At 50.9% G+C, this 19,146-nt stretch overlaps 1 protein-coding gene across 1 annotated transcript in view; it reads left to right on the top strand.

The window, feature by feature from the left end:
- Nucleotides 1-19,146, top strand: part of ALK (ALK receptor tyrosine kinase) — a 1,590,950-nt gene that overhangs the window by 1,107,569 nt on the left and 464,235 nt on the right. The window contains exon 5 of the mRNA XM_063919418.1: nucleotides 10,171-10,298. Within this exon, the coding sequence (XP_063775488.1) occupies nucleotides 10,171-10,298 (128 nt within the window). The remainder of the gene's footprint in view (nucleotides 1-10,170; nucleotides 10,299-19,146) is intronic.

Below are 19,146 nucleotides of genomic sequence, written 5' to 3'. Positions count from 1 at the left end.
TTTTACGCCAGTGCCACTGGAATTATACGGCAGGATCACTGGAATTATACGGAAGTACCACTGGATTTATATGGCAGTACCACCGGACATATATATGGCAGTATCACTGGACTAGATTTATACGCCAGTACCACTGGAATTATACGCCATTACCACTGGAATTATACGGCAGTATCACTGGAATTATACTGCAGTATCACTGGAATTATACGGCAGTATCACTGGAATTATACGGCAGTACTACTGGACATATACGGCAGTATCACTGGACTGGATTTATACGCCAGTACCGCTGGAATTATACGCCAGTACCACTGGAATTATACGGCAGTATCACTGGACATACGCCAGTACCACTAGAATTATACGCCAGTATCACTGGACATATACAGCAGCACAGGGACACCACCACTGGACTGATGCAGGATAACACAGCACCACTGCAATGGACTGGACTTATACAGCAGCACTGGACATATGGCAGCAGAGGACACCACCACTGTGACTGGACTGATGCATCACAAGACACTACCACTGTACTGATGCAGCACAACACAGCACCACTGGACTGGACTTATACAGCAGCACTGGACATATGGCAGCAGAGGACACCACCACTATGGCTAGACTGATGCAGCACAAGACACTACCACTGTACTGATGCAGGACAACACAGCACCACTGCAATGGGCTGGATTTATACAGCAGCACTGGACATATGGCAGCAGAGAACACCACCACTGTGACTGGACTGATGCAGCACAATACACCACCACTGGACTGATGCAGCACAACACAGCACCACTGGACTGGATTTATACAGCAGCACTGGACATATGGCAGAAGAGGACACCACCACTGTGACTGGACTGATGCAGTACAATACACCACCACTGAACTGATGAAGCACAACACAGCACCACTGGACTGGACTTATACAGCAGCACTGGACATATGGCAGCAGAGGACACCACCACTATGACTGGACTGATGCAGCACAAGACACTACCACTGGACTGATGCAGCACAAGACAGCACCACTGAAGTGATGCAGGACACTGAGGATGGAGACAAGTCCTCTCTCCACACTCTCCAATGCCGGAGTGAAAATGGCGGTGACGCGCCTTATATGGACTCCAAACCCCACGAGAATCCGACAGAGGGATGATGACGTTTTGCCTCATTCTGATTTCCGAGTCAGGCGGGAAAACCCGAGCTGGCTTGGATCCCAGCTCGGGTGGTGAAGTCCGGTAATGTTTATATATATATATATATATATTGTGACAGATGACAAATGGCTCCTAACGTAACCCCAGACCCCCAACCTATTGCCCGTTCACTTGCTGGCATCAGGAGCCATGACCTGCTGCGCAAACACATTTTTTAAAGAAGTTGGGTACGGGATTCCGGCGGTCGGAATCCCGGTGGTTAAAATACCTATGCCAGATTCCCGACCGTCAGAATGCCGGCAGGGGGTTGAGCGAAACGCAGCCCCTTGTGGGCTTGGTGGCTCGCTTTACTCGCCACAGGTTCTATTCCCACTCCATGGGTGTTGTGGACACCTAGGAGTGGGAATAGCTGTAGCGGCGCTGCCTGCATTCTGGCGGTCGGGATTCCGGCTTCAGTATTTTGACCGTCAGGATTACGACCGCTGGGATTCTAACTACATCCCTTTAAAAGGTAGAAGACAAGCTGTAGTGATTAGCCCAGCTGTGGCATACAACAGACTCAGCTAAAACCCTGACTGGATTCCATCAGACCTGTTGTTCCTGCAAAAGAATACCATTCTACATTAACCTCATGTGGAATCATGCTGTCCCTGCCACAATATATACTGTATATATATAGTGAACGTATTTAGGGAAGTGTCATGCTGCTATTACTTAAACATAAGCTCAGAAACAAATACGTTTGCTGGTCACATATAAAAGCCTCTGACAATAAATGATGTATATTTAAGCTTGCCACAAGGGGTATTGTTACATTAAGCTCTGCTCACACAGAACCGAGGAAATATATGGTTGTAGAGCCATCAATAATGCAATAAACCTATAGGAAGCGAGCTATGATTAATGTGCCTCTTATTTACTGTTTTTACTTAAAGTATCATTAATTTCAAGTTCTGTTTAATGCACAGTTATTTACCATTATGTAGCATTTTAACCTCTTATATTTTACCAATTTTTTTTATTTTTTTTTACATTAAAGTGTCAGTGAGAGAGCTCTCCCAGAGAGGGAAGTGATTTGGGCGCTTTCCATACTCTATAATGTTGCAACCAAAACCCTTTCTAATAGTATTAATTCATGGTGCCAGCAGCTGTTGGCAGAATTGCCAGCAAAAGAGAAAGATTAGAAAAAATAAGCATTTCAGTAAAAGGTAGCGAGTATCAGATGCTTGCAGGTTTTAGCCAGGAACGTGGCTTTATACGTTTCCCTATCCGAATTTAGTGTAAGCTTCTCACATTGTCTCTGTTTAGGCAGTGATCCAGGAACTGGGCGGCAGATTGGGTGCAACTGACCAAAGCCTGTTTTAGAATGAGAACACACCTGTTAGCTGATTTCTAAGTTGTCAAACCCAGGATTCCAAAATTGCATTGTGATTTTGTCTATCACTCACCACTCCAGCAAGCCAGGCGTTCTGTTGTCTACTACCAGAATGATTAATAAACCATTCTATCACTGTCACGCAATTGCTGCTTGATCTTTGAAAGGAAATTACTGTAGGTGTTTTCTGGTAATCACTGGCAGTTTTAAGTGCAGGCTAGCAAAACGAGTGCCCAAGGCGCATGAGGGCACGGGCGCAGTCAGCCCATCAGTGCCATCTAAATTGTGTGCACCAGCCCACTGTTCGCACCACGCTGGCTGCTCCCCGCTGGTTGCCTCCTGATGCTCACTTCCGTCCAGCTTCACGCTGGGCGGAAGTGTGTATGGAAACCGGTGGACATACTGCCGCAGCCGGATGGTGAGTGACGGGGACATATATATATATATATATATATATATATATAGGCTCAACCTGGTGCATTCTGTATAAGAGGCTCTACTACTGTGTAACGTGTTTAAGGGCCACTGCCTGGTGCAGTGTATAAAGGACTCTACCTTGCGTAACATGTGGAAGGTGCTCTACCCGACGTAACATGTATAAAAGGGGCTCTACTTGGCATAATGTGTATAAGGGGATCTTCCTAGCCAATGTGTATAAGAGGCTCTACCTGGCATAACGTGTATAAGGGGCTCTACCTGGCACAATGTGTATAAGAGAGTCTACCAGGCATAATATGATTAAGGGTTCCTGCCTGGTGCAGTGTATAAGGGGCTCTACCTGGTGTAACATGTATAAGGAGCTCTGCGCCTTATTCAGGTTTGTTAGCAAACCAAAGAAGTACATTAATGAGCAAAATCATGTTGTACTGCAGGTGGGGCCGATGTAACATATGCAGAGAGATTTACATTTGGGTGGGGTGTGTTCAAACTGAAATTGCAGTGTAAAAATAAAGCAGCCAGTACTTACCCTGCACAGAAACCATATAACCCACCCAAATCTAACTCTCTCTGCACATGTTACATCTGCCCCATCTGCAGTGCTGCATGGTTTTTCCCATTAGTGTGCTTTTTTGGTTTGCTAACAAACTTGAATAACCCCCTCTATCTCGCACAATGTTTATAAGGGGCTCTACCTGTTGTAGTGTGTATAGGGGGCTCTACCTGGCGTAACATGTGTAAGAGGCTCTGCCTGGCGCAATGTGTATAAGGATCTCTACCTGGCGTACCGTGTGTAAGGGGTTCTACCTGGTGTAATGTGTATAAAGGGGGCTCTAACTGGTGCAATGTGTATAAGAGGCTCTACCTGACACAATGTGTATAAGAGGCTCTACCTGGCACAATGTGTATAAGGGGCTCTACCTGGTGTAATATGTATAAAAGGGGCTCTACCTGGCATAACGTGTATAAAAGGGTTTCTACCTGGTGTTACATGCATAAAAGGGGCTCTACCTTCTGCAATCTGTATAAGGGGCTCTACCTGGTGCAGTGTGTATAAGAGGCTCTACCTGGCGTGTATAAGGGGTACTACTGTTTGGTGTCATGAGACTGATGGACACTGTGCGGTGTAATGTGAATTGGTACTATTCTGTGATCACGTTCCTTCCCCATGAAGCCACGTCCTGTATTTTTGCCGCATGCCATAGGAGCGCACTGTTCCTGTGTGAATGGGGGGGTGCCAAAGGAAACGTTCACCCTGGGTGCCACAAGGTCTAGAACTGGCCCAGCCTGTACTTCCCACACAACCAACTTGACCTCTAGGTTTAATACGTTCCTTGAGCAGCCTGTGCTAAATCCATTGGCCACCTAAAAGGGTGATTCTCCAGAAAGTGAACATAAAGTTCCGTGCACACACGCTTTTAAAAATATTTTCCTTTTAAACTGTTAAGAAATTGTTGTTATATGAAAACTTAATTGCTTAGTGGAAATGACTTACCCTGTAACATAAGACCCACTACAATCTTGGTATTTTGGAGTGTGTCATTTGAAATTGTATAGCTGTCCCGGGCATCACAGAGAATCGCCCTTGAGTAGAAACCAGCCAATTGTGGCTCCTCAGCTGGAAGAGGCCACCAAACTAGCAATTCTGGTGTATGAAAAGTCTGTTTTTCCTAATAGTGACAATGATTCAGCCCAGTTGTATCCAGAATACAGAGTCAGTCCACAAAGGAGTCACCTGATCTTATGTATGGTTATTGTGCAGGCTACACTGAATCTTTCAGCACTGGCTGGCAGGGGAAAGCTTGGGGAATGATGATGTCACAACTTATATCAAAGGATTTCCCTTACTTTTGTATAGACGTTATCAGCGAGTGTGACCAGTAACTGAAAGGAAGGACTCTTGACCTTATCATCGTGACCTAGGGCTGTTGCTGGGTGCCACTATGAGGCCCAGCACTGAAGTGATTGGCTGTAAGCAACAAAGCAGTCACTTCTGTATACAAATACGTTGATAATTAGTAATGTATTAACAATAACCAATAAAAATGTTTGTCTATGCAAATAAAATAAAAAACATCACAACGCCCCCCAAAAATACAGCCCATAATGAAAAGTGGTGCAAGATGCAATTGTCCTTGGGTCCCCCCATTCTTATGTTGTATAGTAAGAAGGACATGCTCCCTCGGTCACATGGCCGCTCCCCCGTCATGTGACTGCTGCCGGGGGAGGGGGGATGTGGGTCACGGTGCTGCCCCGGCTTCCCCGCCGGGGGTCACCTCGCCGAGTGGAAGCTTTCGGGCCGCAGCGCCATGCCTACAATCCCAGCCTGCTGCAGCAGGCATCGGACACTGCAGGTTGTCCGCGGTCATTTGGGATTTTGACACACAGGTTTCAGTGAAACACACAGGTTTCACTGATCCTGTGTGTTTTTGGAGAATTGCTATTTTTTTTACATGTGATCAATCGGGATAGCCTGTAAAAAAAAATTGGGGAAACATCGGGAAAAATCACGAAAAACATGTTTTTCGCACCCGATGTTTTACCGGGGCTAATAGGATATTTATTTATTTATTAACAGTTTCTTATATAGCGCAGCAAATTCCGTTGCGCTTTACAATTGGAAATAACAATGATATAACAAAACAATGATATAACAAAACTGGGTGATAACAAACAGTCATAGAGGTAGGAAGGCCCTGCTCGCAAGCTTACAATCTATAGGGAAATAGGCATGGATACACAAGGATAGGTGCTATCTATTGCATAGTTGTCCACCAGATTGCAAAGGTTCTTGGTGGGCTGTATGATATGGTCATACAGCAATGATGAACCAGGGTCGAGAGGAAGGATGAGAAGACATGTGGGGATATGTGTGGACTGTGCAGAGTGGATGCAATTTGATAGGAAGGTTTATGAAAGTTACGTGGGCGGTTCTGGAATTTGATATGCTTGCCTGAAGAGGTGAGTTTTCAGGGAACGCTTGAAGGTTTGGAGACTAGAGGAGAGTCTTATTGTGCGTGGTAGGGCATTCCACAGAGTGGGTGCAGCCCGATGAAAGTCCTGCGGTCGTGAGTGGGAGCGAGTAATGAGTGTGGATGAGAGATGCAGATCTTGTGAAGAGCGGAGAGGTCGGGTTGGGAGATATTTTGAGATAAGTGAAGTGATGTACGTTGGTGCAGTTTGGTTAATAGCCTTGTGTGTGAGTATAAGTATTTTATATTGAATACGGTAGAGTACAGGTAACCAATGGAGGGACTGACAGAGCGGATCTGCAGACGATGAACGTCTAGCGAGGAAGATCAGCCTCGCAGCTGCATTCAGAATGGATTGTAGTGGTGAGAGTCTCGTTTTGGGAAGACCGGTCAGGAGACTATTGCAATAATCAATGCGGGAGATAATGAGAGCGTGGATTAGAGTTTTAGCTGTGTCTTGTGTAAGGTATCCCCCTTAGTGTTCTTTTTTGAGGCACTGGTTTGTCTGTTATAAAGGCGACACCTCTAGTTAACTCACGGCAAGAAGGTGTTGCATCACCATATAAGGTTACAGAAGAAGATGGCTGACTGCATTTGGCCCACGGCTTTCACAGTAGGTATTCTTCTAGTGCACGCAACAGCAGTAGCACTAACAGGACCACCACTTGCAAACAAAGGCCGTGGCCTGAGCCTTTCCTAGCCAGTGCGTGTGGTGCAGTGTTGCCAAGGTGAGGGGGGGATTGGTTACTCTTTATCCAGGCACAAGCCTGTTGGAAGGGCCTGGCGAGGGACCTGGTCATGCTGCTCATCCCTTCCCCATTGCAGACAGCGGTCAGGCAGGGAGAGAGGATTGACTGCTGCTACCTCTGCTTCAGCACCCTCTCTCCCCCCAGAGCAGCACACGCTAGTCAGCCTCTCTCTTATGTGTGGTGGGGAGGCAATTACACCTGCCCCCTGCCGCCCACCATAAGTGCCTCCCACAATAGTGCTAATGCCACCGCCTCCAATACACCCCCTCACTGGAGGAGAGATCACAGACAATCACTCCTCCAGCAGTGGCGGGGACTGTGCGGCAGGCGGTGGCACCGCCGTCTGTTAGCGTTTCCATAGGAGCATGTCTCCTCTCCAGCTGGGGTGGGGTGTGCGGGAGGCGGTGGCACCGCCGTCCGTTAGCATTACCATAGGAGCACGTCTCCTCTCCAGCTGGGGTGGGGTGTGCGGGAGGCGGTGGCACCGCCGTCTGTTAGCATTACCATAGGTGCATGTCTTCTCTCCAGCTGGGGTGGGGTGTGCAGGAGGCAGTGGCACCGCCGTCTGTTAGCATTACCATAGGAGCATGTCTTCTCTCCAGCTGGGGTGGGGTGTGCAGGAGGCAGTGGCACCGCCGTCTGTTAGCATTACCATAGGAGCATGTCTTCTCTCCAGCTGGGGTGGGGTGTGCAGGAGGCAGTGGCACCGCCGTCTGTTAGCATTACCATAGGAGCATGTCTCCTCTCCAGCTGGGGTGGGGTGTGCGGGAGGCGGTGGCACCGCCGTCTGTTAGCATTACTATAGGAGCATGTCTCCTCTCCAGCTGGGGTGGGGTGTGCGGGAGGCGGTGGCACCGCTGGCTGTAAGCATTACCATGGGAGTTTCATTAATAACTGTATTTTAAGGGTTTAGGGGCAGGAGAAGTTGTTCATAGCAACCAATCAGCTGCTATATATAATGTATAGCATGCACTTTAATGTTACTTCAAAGTTGACTGGTTGCCATTGGCAACTTCTACACTGGCTAACTTCTCCACTGTTTTCACTGCTTCATACATTTCCCCCAGGCTGTACCATTTCTTAGTGGAAGAGCACCTGATACCCCGTGTCTGTACAGACCATGGGAACATGCCTGTGGTCCGGGTTCTTTGCAGACATGTCTCCTCTCCAGCGGCGGCAGTGGGTACCGCGGATTGGAGCTACATATTGGGTATATTGTCTAGTGTGTACCCATGATATGCGCGCTCCCGCGGTCACTAGCAACATCCTCCAGCGGCTCTCCAGCAGGATCAACGGGGGATGTGGCTAGCAGTGACATGATGCAGAACGCAGCATGTCACGTGCCCATCACTCTTTGGACACGGCATCAGCAAGTGTATAACCAGAGGGTAATTGAAGGGATAGTTGCCACATAACAGTTTACTAAAGCATTACATTAGTAACAAGTAGCAGTTTAAGTGTTAAATTACTTTATTTCGGCTCAGATTTATCAAGCCTTGGAGAGTGATAAATTGCACGGTGATAAAGTACCAACCAATCAGCTCCTAACTGTCATTTTTCAAACACAGCCTGTAACATGACAGTTGGGAGCTGGTTGGCTGGTACTTTATCACCGTGCAATTTATCACTCTCCAAGGCTTGATAAATCTGGGCCCCAATATTCTGAACAAGTTTACTGCTATTCTAACCCGTGCCCCAAGTTCTGAACTGGAACCACAGTATGGCTTTGTAGTGTGAGGCAGCCTGCACTGTAAGACCCATATGGAACTCAAATAGTTAAAGCGTATCCATTTCCTACTTAGGGAATGCTTCATGAGCTGCACCAATGTACCGGGGACCTCACTGGAGCAAGTGGTACAAATAGAGGGCCCGATTCACACCTGATCGCTGCTGTGCGTTTTCACACAGCAGGCGATTATTGATTGACTGCGTATCACTGCAATGCGCACACATGTCGCCAAACAACAACAGGCATCGCCGAACAGCGACAAGCTGGTGCGAAAATTTCAATCGCGCAGCCATTCACATGCTGGTTGACAGGAAGAGGCCGCCTGTGGGCGGTAAGTGGCCGTTTACTGGGAGTGTCAGGGAAAAGGCAGGCCTTGCCAAGCGTATTCAGGGAGGGTGTGTGACGACAGCTCCGGACCCAATCGGCCTGTTCTCATCGCACTGGAGGAGTAAGTCCTGGGCTGCGCACACACTGCGCACAGTGGTAAAAACATTCAATGGTGAGTGAGGTGCGAACGGATCTGCAGCTGTCCGCTGACTGAGGGATATTTGTTGCACAGCGTACACGTGCAGTCGCACACTTGCACAGGCGAATTTACACTCCCCTTGGGCGGTGACTCTCTGATCGCAGGACAGCAAAATTAGTAGCCCAGCGATCAGGTTTGTATTAGGCCCAGAGTTTCTCCATTGAAATTGTCATTAATGCAGAATAAACCTGGGTTTCTGTTTGATTCTCTCATAGCCTTTGAATAACTGTTTATGTAATAGTGCATCTCATTCTCTGTGTATTGCCTGTTTACGTAGTTGTTTATATGCTTTGTTATATATTTTATATTCTGTGTTTAAGCCTTGTGATACGTCCCATAGCCTGTGCGCAGCGCATAATGGGGGTAATTCCAAGTTGATCGCAGCAGGAAATTTTTTAGCAGTTGGGCAAAACCATGTGCACTGCAGGGGAGGCAGATATAACATGTGCAGAGAGAGTTAGATTTGGGTGTGGTGTGTTCAATCTGCAATCTAAATTGCAGTGTAAAAATAAAGCAGCCAGTATTTACCCTGCACAGAAACAAAATAACCCACCCAAATCTAACTCTCTCTGCACATGTTATATCTGCCTCCCCTGCAGTGCACATGGTTTTGCCCAACTGCTAACAAATTTCCTGCTGCGATCAACTTGGAATTACCCCCAATATGACTCTGTTTTAGCTCTTTCCTTTAACCCAATTAAACTGGCCTGTGCACAGACGGTCAAGGGATAGGAACGGAGCTCAGGCTTGTGATTCCACAGCTGAACACATCCTCTATTAGAGCTTCTCTCCTGTCCCTCGGGCAGCCTGCTCTCTGTGTCTCCTACCAGCAATGTGACATATGTATAAGGAAAGAATAGACGCTGTGTTCAGGAATAAAAAAAAAAAAGCAGGGCTGTGATGAGATTCTGTCTGTCACAAATTGTCTAGATGAAATTATAAATCCAATTACTGTGTCTGGGCGGGTGTCTCTCTCGCAGCCCGGACACCACTCTGCAAAACGCTTCTGCAACTTGCAGGCCACTTCTTAAGGTCCCTTCCTATAAGTCAGATGGACGCTTGCCAAAACGCGCCGGGCTTTTGAATTGACAACATGGCGGCTCAGTGGTCATGTGCACGTGGGTGTGGGCGAAATACTGTATGGAAAAAATCTGCCTGGATTCTCATCATCATTTTTTTCTCTTGTTGTTTCCTGATGTCTACTGAAATCAGATGGGTGACCATCGGAGGACCCGTTGGACACAAGCCAAAGCCATTCCGGATATCTCTGGACTATCTCGATGACAGGGGGGCGACAGTGGCTGCCGTGGATTCATTCGCCATGAAAAACTGCACCCGAGGTAACGGACTGGTTCTGTGATTGCTCCTGGGCGATATTATGTAACATTTGTAATGCTATGAAATTTTAATGCCAGAGGAACACACTTAAGTGCATTAAAAATTGAAATATGTTATTTCATAAGAAACTAAATTGCTGGCACTGGATAATCTGGGTATTTAAGGATCTTTATTTTTAAAAGGATTTAGAGAGAGGCCCAGATAAGGGCAATTACTCCGTGAGCAAAAAGTACTTAAACTAAAGCTGAAATAAGTGTACAATCAGGGGCGTATTTATAATGGGTGCACGTTATGACCTCTGAGTCTTCCCCACACCACACAACCTGTACCCGAGAGCAAGGTCCAAATGTGCGGAGGCCAGCTCCGTTATTCCTGCGCTTTCTTCAAAATAGCGCAAACGCTACTTCTGAAGAATGCGCTGGAGATATGGAGCATGCACAGACCATAGTAAGATCCTTGCGATCTGCTGCACATCTGCTGGCGTCACTTTTCCAGCTGAAGGGTCCCACACAAAAAACGTGGTGCACATAGGCCCCCTCATTTGGTAAAACACCACTGCATACAATGTACAAAATGTACACCAACCTGACTCCTTAAAATATACTCATTGGCCACATATAGCAATGGCGACCATTTTCGGTTGGGTTTGTTCTTCTTGGTGTTGTGTAACTACAGCATCCAGCTACCACATGATGCCGTTAACTGGAAGGTAGGTCCAAAATAGGTTAGGCCAGTGGGTCTCAACCTCAACCCCCAAGTATCCCCCAAAGGTCGAGTTTTGAGGATTTCTGTCTGTGGAAACAGGTGGGATAATTACTGACCCAGCAAACTAGATGGACTCACCTGTGCTTGACTGAAGCCAGCCACAAAACATGACCAGTTGGTGGTCCTCAAAGACTGGAGTTGAGAACTTGATGCCTAGTCAGATAGGCAAAAGTCCTCTGCTCAACTTTTATTTTTGTGTCCAACCATCGTGCTTTACCAACCAGCCCCTTTCCCTGTTTCCAAGTACCAGGCACTTGCATTGAATTGGATGTTACTGTGGACAGATCTGAGCGCAGCAGTAAATTTGTTAGCTAATGGGCAAAACCATGTGCACTGCAGGGGAGGAAGATATAACATGTGCAGAGAGAGTTAGATTTGGGTGGGGTGTGATCAAACTGAAATCTAAATTGCAGTGTAAAAATAAAGCAGCCAGTATTTACCCTGCACAGAAACAATATAACCCACCCAAATCTAACAAATTTGCTGCTGCGATCAGATCTGAATTATCCCCAATAAGCGGAACGTTTAACACAAAATACTTTTTTTTTTTTTTTGCCATTATGGGTCATTTATAAACTGCGTTTTTATTTGTGAATAGGATCCCATTTGATAGATTGACAATCCTTCTCCTGACCTTTTGATACATCCGGTTAAAATCAAACTGTGCCTGTAGTTGGAACATGTGCACTGGTGGCAACAGTAGCAAATCCCACTTAAAAGTCCACTACCTCTTTAGCACCACACAATAATCTCCCAGATGTTTTGGAACTCTCCCGGACATTCCGGGATAATCTCCTATATATTAGCCCAGATCTGTGACTTTGTGCTTCATTTGCTAACGCTGGGCGGAGTCACATAACTGGGCGGAGTCACATAGTTGAACGGACTGGCCTAATCTGGATCTGGGCTAATATATAGGAGATTAGGAGATAGCCATAGGAGATCCCTAATCTATATCTGAACAATACCTCACACTGTATTCTGGCCGCGATTGTGCAGACACAACTGCACCACATTAAGCCTCCGTCGCGGCTCCACCCCCCCTCGCCAGCCATTGGTGCCCACTCCTATGCAGGCCACCCCCCCTCGCCAGCCATTGGTGCCCACTCCTATGCAGGCCGCCCCCCCTCGCCAGCCATTGGTAACTACAAACTCCACTCCACACCGATGCAGCCCGCCCCCCCTCCCCAGCCATTGGTGCCCACTCCTATGCAGCCCGCCCCCCCTCACCAGCCATTGGTGCCCACTCCTATGCAGCCCGCCCCCCCTCGCCAGCCATTGGTACCCACTCCTATGCAGCCCGCCCCCCCCCCTCGCCAGCCATTGGTGCCCACTCCTATGCAGCCCGCACCCCCTCGCCAGCCTTTGGTACAAACTCCGCTCCGGCACCCCCCCTCCTCCCCTCCGCAATCCCTTACCTATATGTGACCAACACCTCACACTGTATTCTGGCCGCGATTGTGCACACAACTGCACCACATTAAGCCTCCGTCGCGGCTCCGCCCCCCCTCGCCAGCCATTGGTGCCCACTGCTATGCAGCCCGCCCCCCCTCGCCAGCCATTGCTGCACGCTCTGATGCGACCCCCCCCCCCTAGCCAGCCAATAGTACACACTCCGCTCCGCCCCCTCCCCCTCCGCAAATAACTAAGACTGTCACAGTGGCCGCGATTGTGCACAGACAACTGCACCAGCTTCAGCCTCCGGCGCGGCTCCGCACCCCGACTCCTATGCAGCCCGCACACACACACCCCCCCTCGCCGGCCATTGGAACAAACTCCGCACCGGCCCCCCCTCCTTTGCTAACGCTGGGCGGAGTCACAGGCACAGATCTGGGTGGCTGGATGCAGGCCAGGAACAGTCCCCTCCCTCGGTCCACCCATCCCCGCCCAGTCCCCTCCCCATCTCCGCCCACTCCCCTCTCTCCCCCCTCCCTGCACCCTGGTGACACTGCAGCCGATGTCTGCTCACCTGCCGCACAGTCCAAAGGAGAATGACGTGGACGACCACTGACTGCCGCCCCCCTCCCACCCGAGGCACCCCCGCCCCTCCCCCACCCATGGCAGCCATATCTGCAGCACCCCCCGCCCCTCCCACACCCACGGCACTACCGCCCCCACCCCCACCCATAGCAGCCACATCTGCAGCACCCCCCACCACTCCCCCACCTGCGGCACTCTCGCCCCTCCCCCACCCGCGGCCCTCCCGCCCCTCCCCCACCCATAGCACCCACATCTGCAGCACCCCCCGCCCCTCTCCCACCCGCGGCAATCCCGCCCCTCCCCCACCCGCGGCACTCCCACCCCTCCCCCACCAGCAGCAATGCCCCTCCCCCACCCGCGACACTCTCACCCCCTCCCCCACCCATAGCACCCACATCTGCAGCACCCCCCACTCCTCCCTCACCCGCGGAACTCTCGCCCCTCCCCCACCAGCAGCAGATGCCCCTCCCCCACCCACGGCATTCCCGCCCCTCCCCCACTCGCAGCACACGCCCCTCCACCACCCACGGCACTCCCGCCCCCTCCCCCACCCGTAGCACCCACACCTGCAGCACCACCAGCCGCACTCCAGCACTCTCCCCGATCCGCAGCACCCCCCGCCCCTCCCCCACCCGCGGAACACACAGCACCCACCACATCTGTCCCGCACCCACGGTACACGCCCCTCCCCCACCCACACCATTCCCGCCTCCTCCCCCACCCGTAGCACCCACAAACCGCGCCGTCCCCCTCCGCCCCCCCCACTTGCGGCACACGTCCCTCCCCCGCCCGCTGCACTCCCTCCCCCACCCATAGCACCCCCTCCCCCACCCGCAGCACCCCCGCACCTCCCCCATCCCACCCCCATACCCGCCTCTCCCCCCAGCTACACCCCCGCACCCTCCACCCCACCTGCTCCTCCCCCACCTGCTGCATCCACCACATCCCCCCACCCGTAGATACCACCCCTCCCCCACCCGCTGCACCCCCATACCCACCTCTCCCCCCATACCCCACCGCTCCCTCCCTCCACCCTTCCTGCCCCGCCCCTCTCCCACCGCGGCACCCACAGCATCCACCACATTCGCCCCCCACCCGCGGTACTCCCGCCCTCTCCCCCACCCAAAGCACCCACACCTGCAGCACCCCCTCCCCTGCCCGCAGCGCATCCAGACCCCACCACACCCCCGCAGCTGCACCTCCCCCACCCCCATACCCACCTCTCCCCCGCACCCTCCACCCCACCCGCACCTCCCCCACCCGCGGCACCCACAGCATCCACCACTTCCGCCCCACACCCGCGGCACACGCCCCTCCCCCGCGCGCTGCACTCCTGCACTCTTCCCCACCCGCAGCACCTTCGCACCTCCCACACACCCCCCCAGACCAACCTCCCCCCCCCCCCGCTACACCCTCGCACCCTCCACCCCACCTACCACATCCATCCCCCACCCACAGCACACGCCCCTCCCCCACCCGTAGCACCCACAACCCGCGGCACCCTCTGCCCCTCCCCCACCCGCGGCACTCCCACCACTCCCCCCCGCTACACCCCGGACCATAAAGCCCGCCCGCCCCTCCCCCACCCACGGCACACACAGTATCCACCACATCCGCCCCCCACCCGCGACATCCTCCTCGCACCCCCTACACCACCCGTAGCACCCCCACCCCTCCCACGGCACTCCCGCCCCCACCCGCAGCACCCCCCGCCCCTCCTTCACCCACGGCACCCACCACATCCGTCCCCCACACATACCCCTCCCCCACCCGCGGCACTCCCGCCCCCACCCGTATCACCCACAACCCCCCCACCCCTCCCCCACCCGCAGTACCCCCGCACCTCCCCCACCGCTACACCCCCACACCCTCTGCTATCTGTGGGTATTGTGTGTATAAGCTGCCCTGATACCTCTGGCCACTGTGTGGATACGTGGCTCTGATACCTGTGTCCACTGTGTGTATAAGCTGCGCTGCTACCTGTGGGCACTGTGTGTATAAGCGGCTCTGCTACCTGTGGCCACTGTGTGTATAAGCGACACTGCTACCTGTGGGCACTGTGTGTATAAGCGACACTGCTACCTGTGGGCACTGTGTGTATAAGCGGCTCTATCTGTGGGTATTGTGTGTATAAGCTGCCCTGCTACCTCTGGCCACTGTGTGGGATACGTGGCTCTGATACCTGTGTCCACTGTGTGTATAAGCTGCGCTGCTACCTGTGGGCACTGTGTGTATAAGCGGCTCTATCTGTGGGTATTGTGTGTATAAGCTGCCCTGCTACCTCTGGCCACTGTGTGGATACGTGGCTCTGATACCTGTGTGCACTGTGTGTATAAGCTGCGCTGCTACCTGTGGGCACTGTGTGTATAAGCGGCTCTGCTACCTGTGGCCACTGTGTGTATAAGCGACACTGCTACCTGTGGGCACTGTGTGTATAAGCGACACTGCTACCTGTGGGCACTGTGTGTATAAGCGGCTCTGCTATCTGTGGGTATTGTGTGTATAAGCTGCCCTGCTACCTCTGGCCACTGTGTGGATACGTGGCTCCGTTACCTGTGGCCATTGTGTTCATAAGCAGCTCAGCTACCTGTGTCCATTGTGTGTGTATACGCGGCTCTGATACCTGTGGCCACTGTGTGTATAAGCTGCGCTGCATACACTAGCAGTATATACTACACTATGTTATTCATTGTGCCCTGCGGCCACTCTTTACGCCCTCACAAAGGGCTACGCCCCCTTGACAATCGCACGCCCTTCCCCCTTGCAATATTTACCCACTAGCATAAACTTTTTTGCAGGTAATACTCCATCTAATAACAATTATAGCACAGCTGAAGCCCGTGCAGGGGATAACGGGTCGTAGCCTCTTGCAATGGTATTTTCTGTCTAACACCTTCCCTCTCTTTATCCTCTCTCTACCACCCTGCCTCTCCCTATCCTTTACCGATCGCACAGCGTTTCTGTACATTCCCTTTCTCCCCCCTTACGCCTCTCTATCTTTTCTCAACCGGACCCCATTTCCGTATGCCCTCTAAACTGCCCTGTGTTTCTGATTCTGTTATCTACCGGCCTGTGTATGTCCAAAGGTGTGCAGGGGTTAACGGGGCGTAGCCCCAAACGACGGTGTGAAGAGCGCCTGTAAGGCGCGATGAATCACCTAGTTAGTAAATATGCACTGTCCCTTGCACAGGATTTTGTTAACCAGTTGTTTCATTTCAGTTTGCTCATTATGGTACAAGGTTAACCATGTATTATGGGGAGAGGTGTATTAACCTCGGAGAGAGGTAAAGGAGAGAGAGAGAGAGAGAGAGACAAAGTACCAGTCACTCCGCTCCTAACTGTCATTTTCAAACACAGCCTGTAACATGGCAGTTAAAAGCTGACTGGTTGGTACTTTATCTCTCTCCACTAGGGCCCTCATTCCGAGTTGATCGCTCGCTAGCTAGTTTTTGCAGCCGTGCAAACGCATAGTCACCACCCACGGGGGGGAGTGTGTTTACGCTTTGCAAGTGTGCGACCGCATGTGCAGCCGAGCGGGATGAAAACGTTTTTGCAGTTTCAGAGTAGCTCTGGACTTACTCAGCCGCTGCGATCACTTCAGCCTGTCCGGTCCCGGAATTGACGTCAGACGCACGTCCTGCAAACGCCTGGACACGCCTGCGTTTTCCCTACCACTCCCAGAAAACGGCCAGTTGACACCCACAAACGCCCTCTTCCTGTCAATCTCCTTGCGATCACCTGTGCGAATGGAATAGTCGCTAGAAGCATTGCCCAGCAACAATGCTGTTTGTACCCGTATGACGCGCGTTCGCATTGCGGTGCATACGCATGCGCAGTAGTAACCTGATCGCTGCAGTGCGAAAATCGGCAGCGTGAGATCAACTCGGAATGACCCCCTATATCGCTATCCAAGGTTTGATCAATCTGCCCCAATGTCCCCATTGTAATAAAATGCTCGATGCAGTGAAATTATTACATTTATTTTCCTTATTGATCTTAACTCCAGTTCTGCTTCAGTCCATGACTGATATAAACCATATAAACAGACTTATGTGGTGTTTCATTTGAGGAGTACTTGTAGTTTTGGGCTCTGTCAGCTGGTTGTTAATTGGAACATAGGGGGTCATTCCGAGTTGTTCGCTCGTTGCCGATTTTCGCAATGGAGCGATTAAGGCAAAAATGCGCATGCGCATGGTACGCAGTGCGCATGCGGTTAGCAGGGGTGTATCTAGGGGTCCGAGTGCCCCTGGCAAAGTAAGGGGCTGGCGCCCCCCCTACACAAATTTGGAAAAAGGTGTGAGTATTGGAACTGGGGCATGGTCTTGTGGGGGAAGAGCGTGAACACAATAGTACTTCCAATTCAAATTATGCCACACAGTAGTGTCCATCATTCACATTACACCGCACAGTAGTGTCTCATATTCATATTACACCATCCCTCCCCTCGAACCCACCTTTCTCACAGCCTGACCTTAACCCCCCCCCCCCTCAAAGCCTCATCAGTGGTGCCTAACCCTAACCCACCCTTCCTAATCTCCCTCCCTGCAGCCTAACCCTAACCCTCCCACCCTCGCTGCCTAACCCTAACCCTCCCACGTGGCTTGCCAGTGGAAACTTTGGCACCAACTCGATCCGGATTTTGCCATTCTGCATCGTTATCTATGTTGGGATGCCAGCATCAGCATTCCAAGCAGTGTCGGGATGCTGGCGTCAGCTTTCCAACCGCCGGGATGCCAAACGCCAGCATCTTGACTGTATCCTGAATAAAATGCTAATGAGCTGCTGTGAGATAAGCCTCAAATGGACCCAGCCATTATCCAAACACCATTAGTTGGATGGTAGAACTTGTTTCCTGTTAGAGAAAACATCAGGGTGCCATCACTTCCAAGATAAAATGATCAATTATACAATTAACTGATATACATTTCCTTGAACATGGCCTTGAAATAGGTAAGATATGTATTTTCTTTATTACACTCAACAAGTTAAAGTTTTCACTTACTTACTATTTACTTACATCTAACATGCATGAAAATCATGTAGTTTTCCAGGTACGTCCCTTCTCCCAAACACTGGCACTTTTTTATTATCTTCAACAACAAATAGATCTATAGCACTGTACTATATAACAATTGCTGTGTACCTAGTCAGAGTCTGTTACTGCCGCCGCTGCTCCGGTGTCCGTCAGCACCGCATTGCACTAGTGATCAGACTGGTGTCCGGCAGCACACCGCACTTGTAATCAAACTCACAGTAAACTACAGTTCCTAGCAGTCCTTGCTGCTGGGAGCTGTAGTTTATTTTGAGTCTGAATACAAGTGCGGTGCTGCTGGACAACAGCGCCGCTCCAGCAGTAACAGACTCTCACCAGGTACAGTCTGATAGTACTGCTTTTCTATCCTTTGGCCGCGGGTGGGGCAGCCAGGCGGCGCCCCCTCCTTGCCTGGCGCCCCTGGCGAGTGCCATCCTGGCCAATAGGTAGATACACCCCTGGCGGTTAGTATTTTAACACAAAACTTAGTAGATTTACTCACGCCCGAACGAAGATTTTTCATCGTTGAAGTGATCGGAGTGTGATTGACAGGAAGTGGGTGTTTCTGGGCGGAAACTGACCGTTTTCTGGGAGTGTGCGGAAAAACGCAGGCGTGCCAGGATAAAACTCGGGAGTGTCTGGAGAAACGGGGGAGTGGCTGGCCGAACGCTGGGCGTGTTTGTGACGTCAAACCAGGAACGAAACTGACTGAACTGATTGCTATTTGTGAGTAGGTCTGAAGCTACTCAGAAACTGCTAAGAAATTTCTATTCGCAATTCTGCTAATCTTTCGTTCGCAATTCTGCTAAGCGAAGATACACTCCCAGAGGGCTGCGGCCTAGCGTGTGCAATGCTGCTAAAAGCAGCTAGCGAGCGAACAACTGGGAATCACTCCCCATGGTCAGATAACATTCCTTTCTATTAGGAGATGACGGGAGAGAAGATACATTGCTATACAGAGAACATACAGTATGTGCCTGCAGTTATACCAGCATATGTTGCTGTATCATTTACAGTGCACGTCATAGCAGCAAGGCTGGAGGCTGGAGCGTTTTTTTCCCCCCAAAACAATT

The sequence above is a fragment of the Pseudophryne corroboree genome, chromosome 4 (assembly GCF_028390025.1).
Source record: "Pseudophryne corroboree isolate aPseCor3 chromosome 4, aPseCor3.hap2, whole genome shotgun sequence".
NCBI classification, from domain to species: domain Eukaryota; kingdom Metazoa; phylum Chordata; class Amphibia; order Anura; family Myobatrachidae; genus Pseudophryne; species Pseudophryne corroboree.
This window is presented reverse-complemented; position numbering and strand designations above follow the sequence as displayed.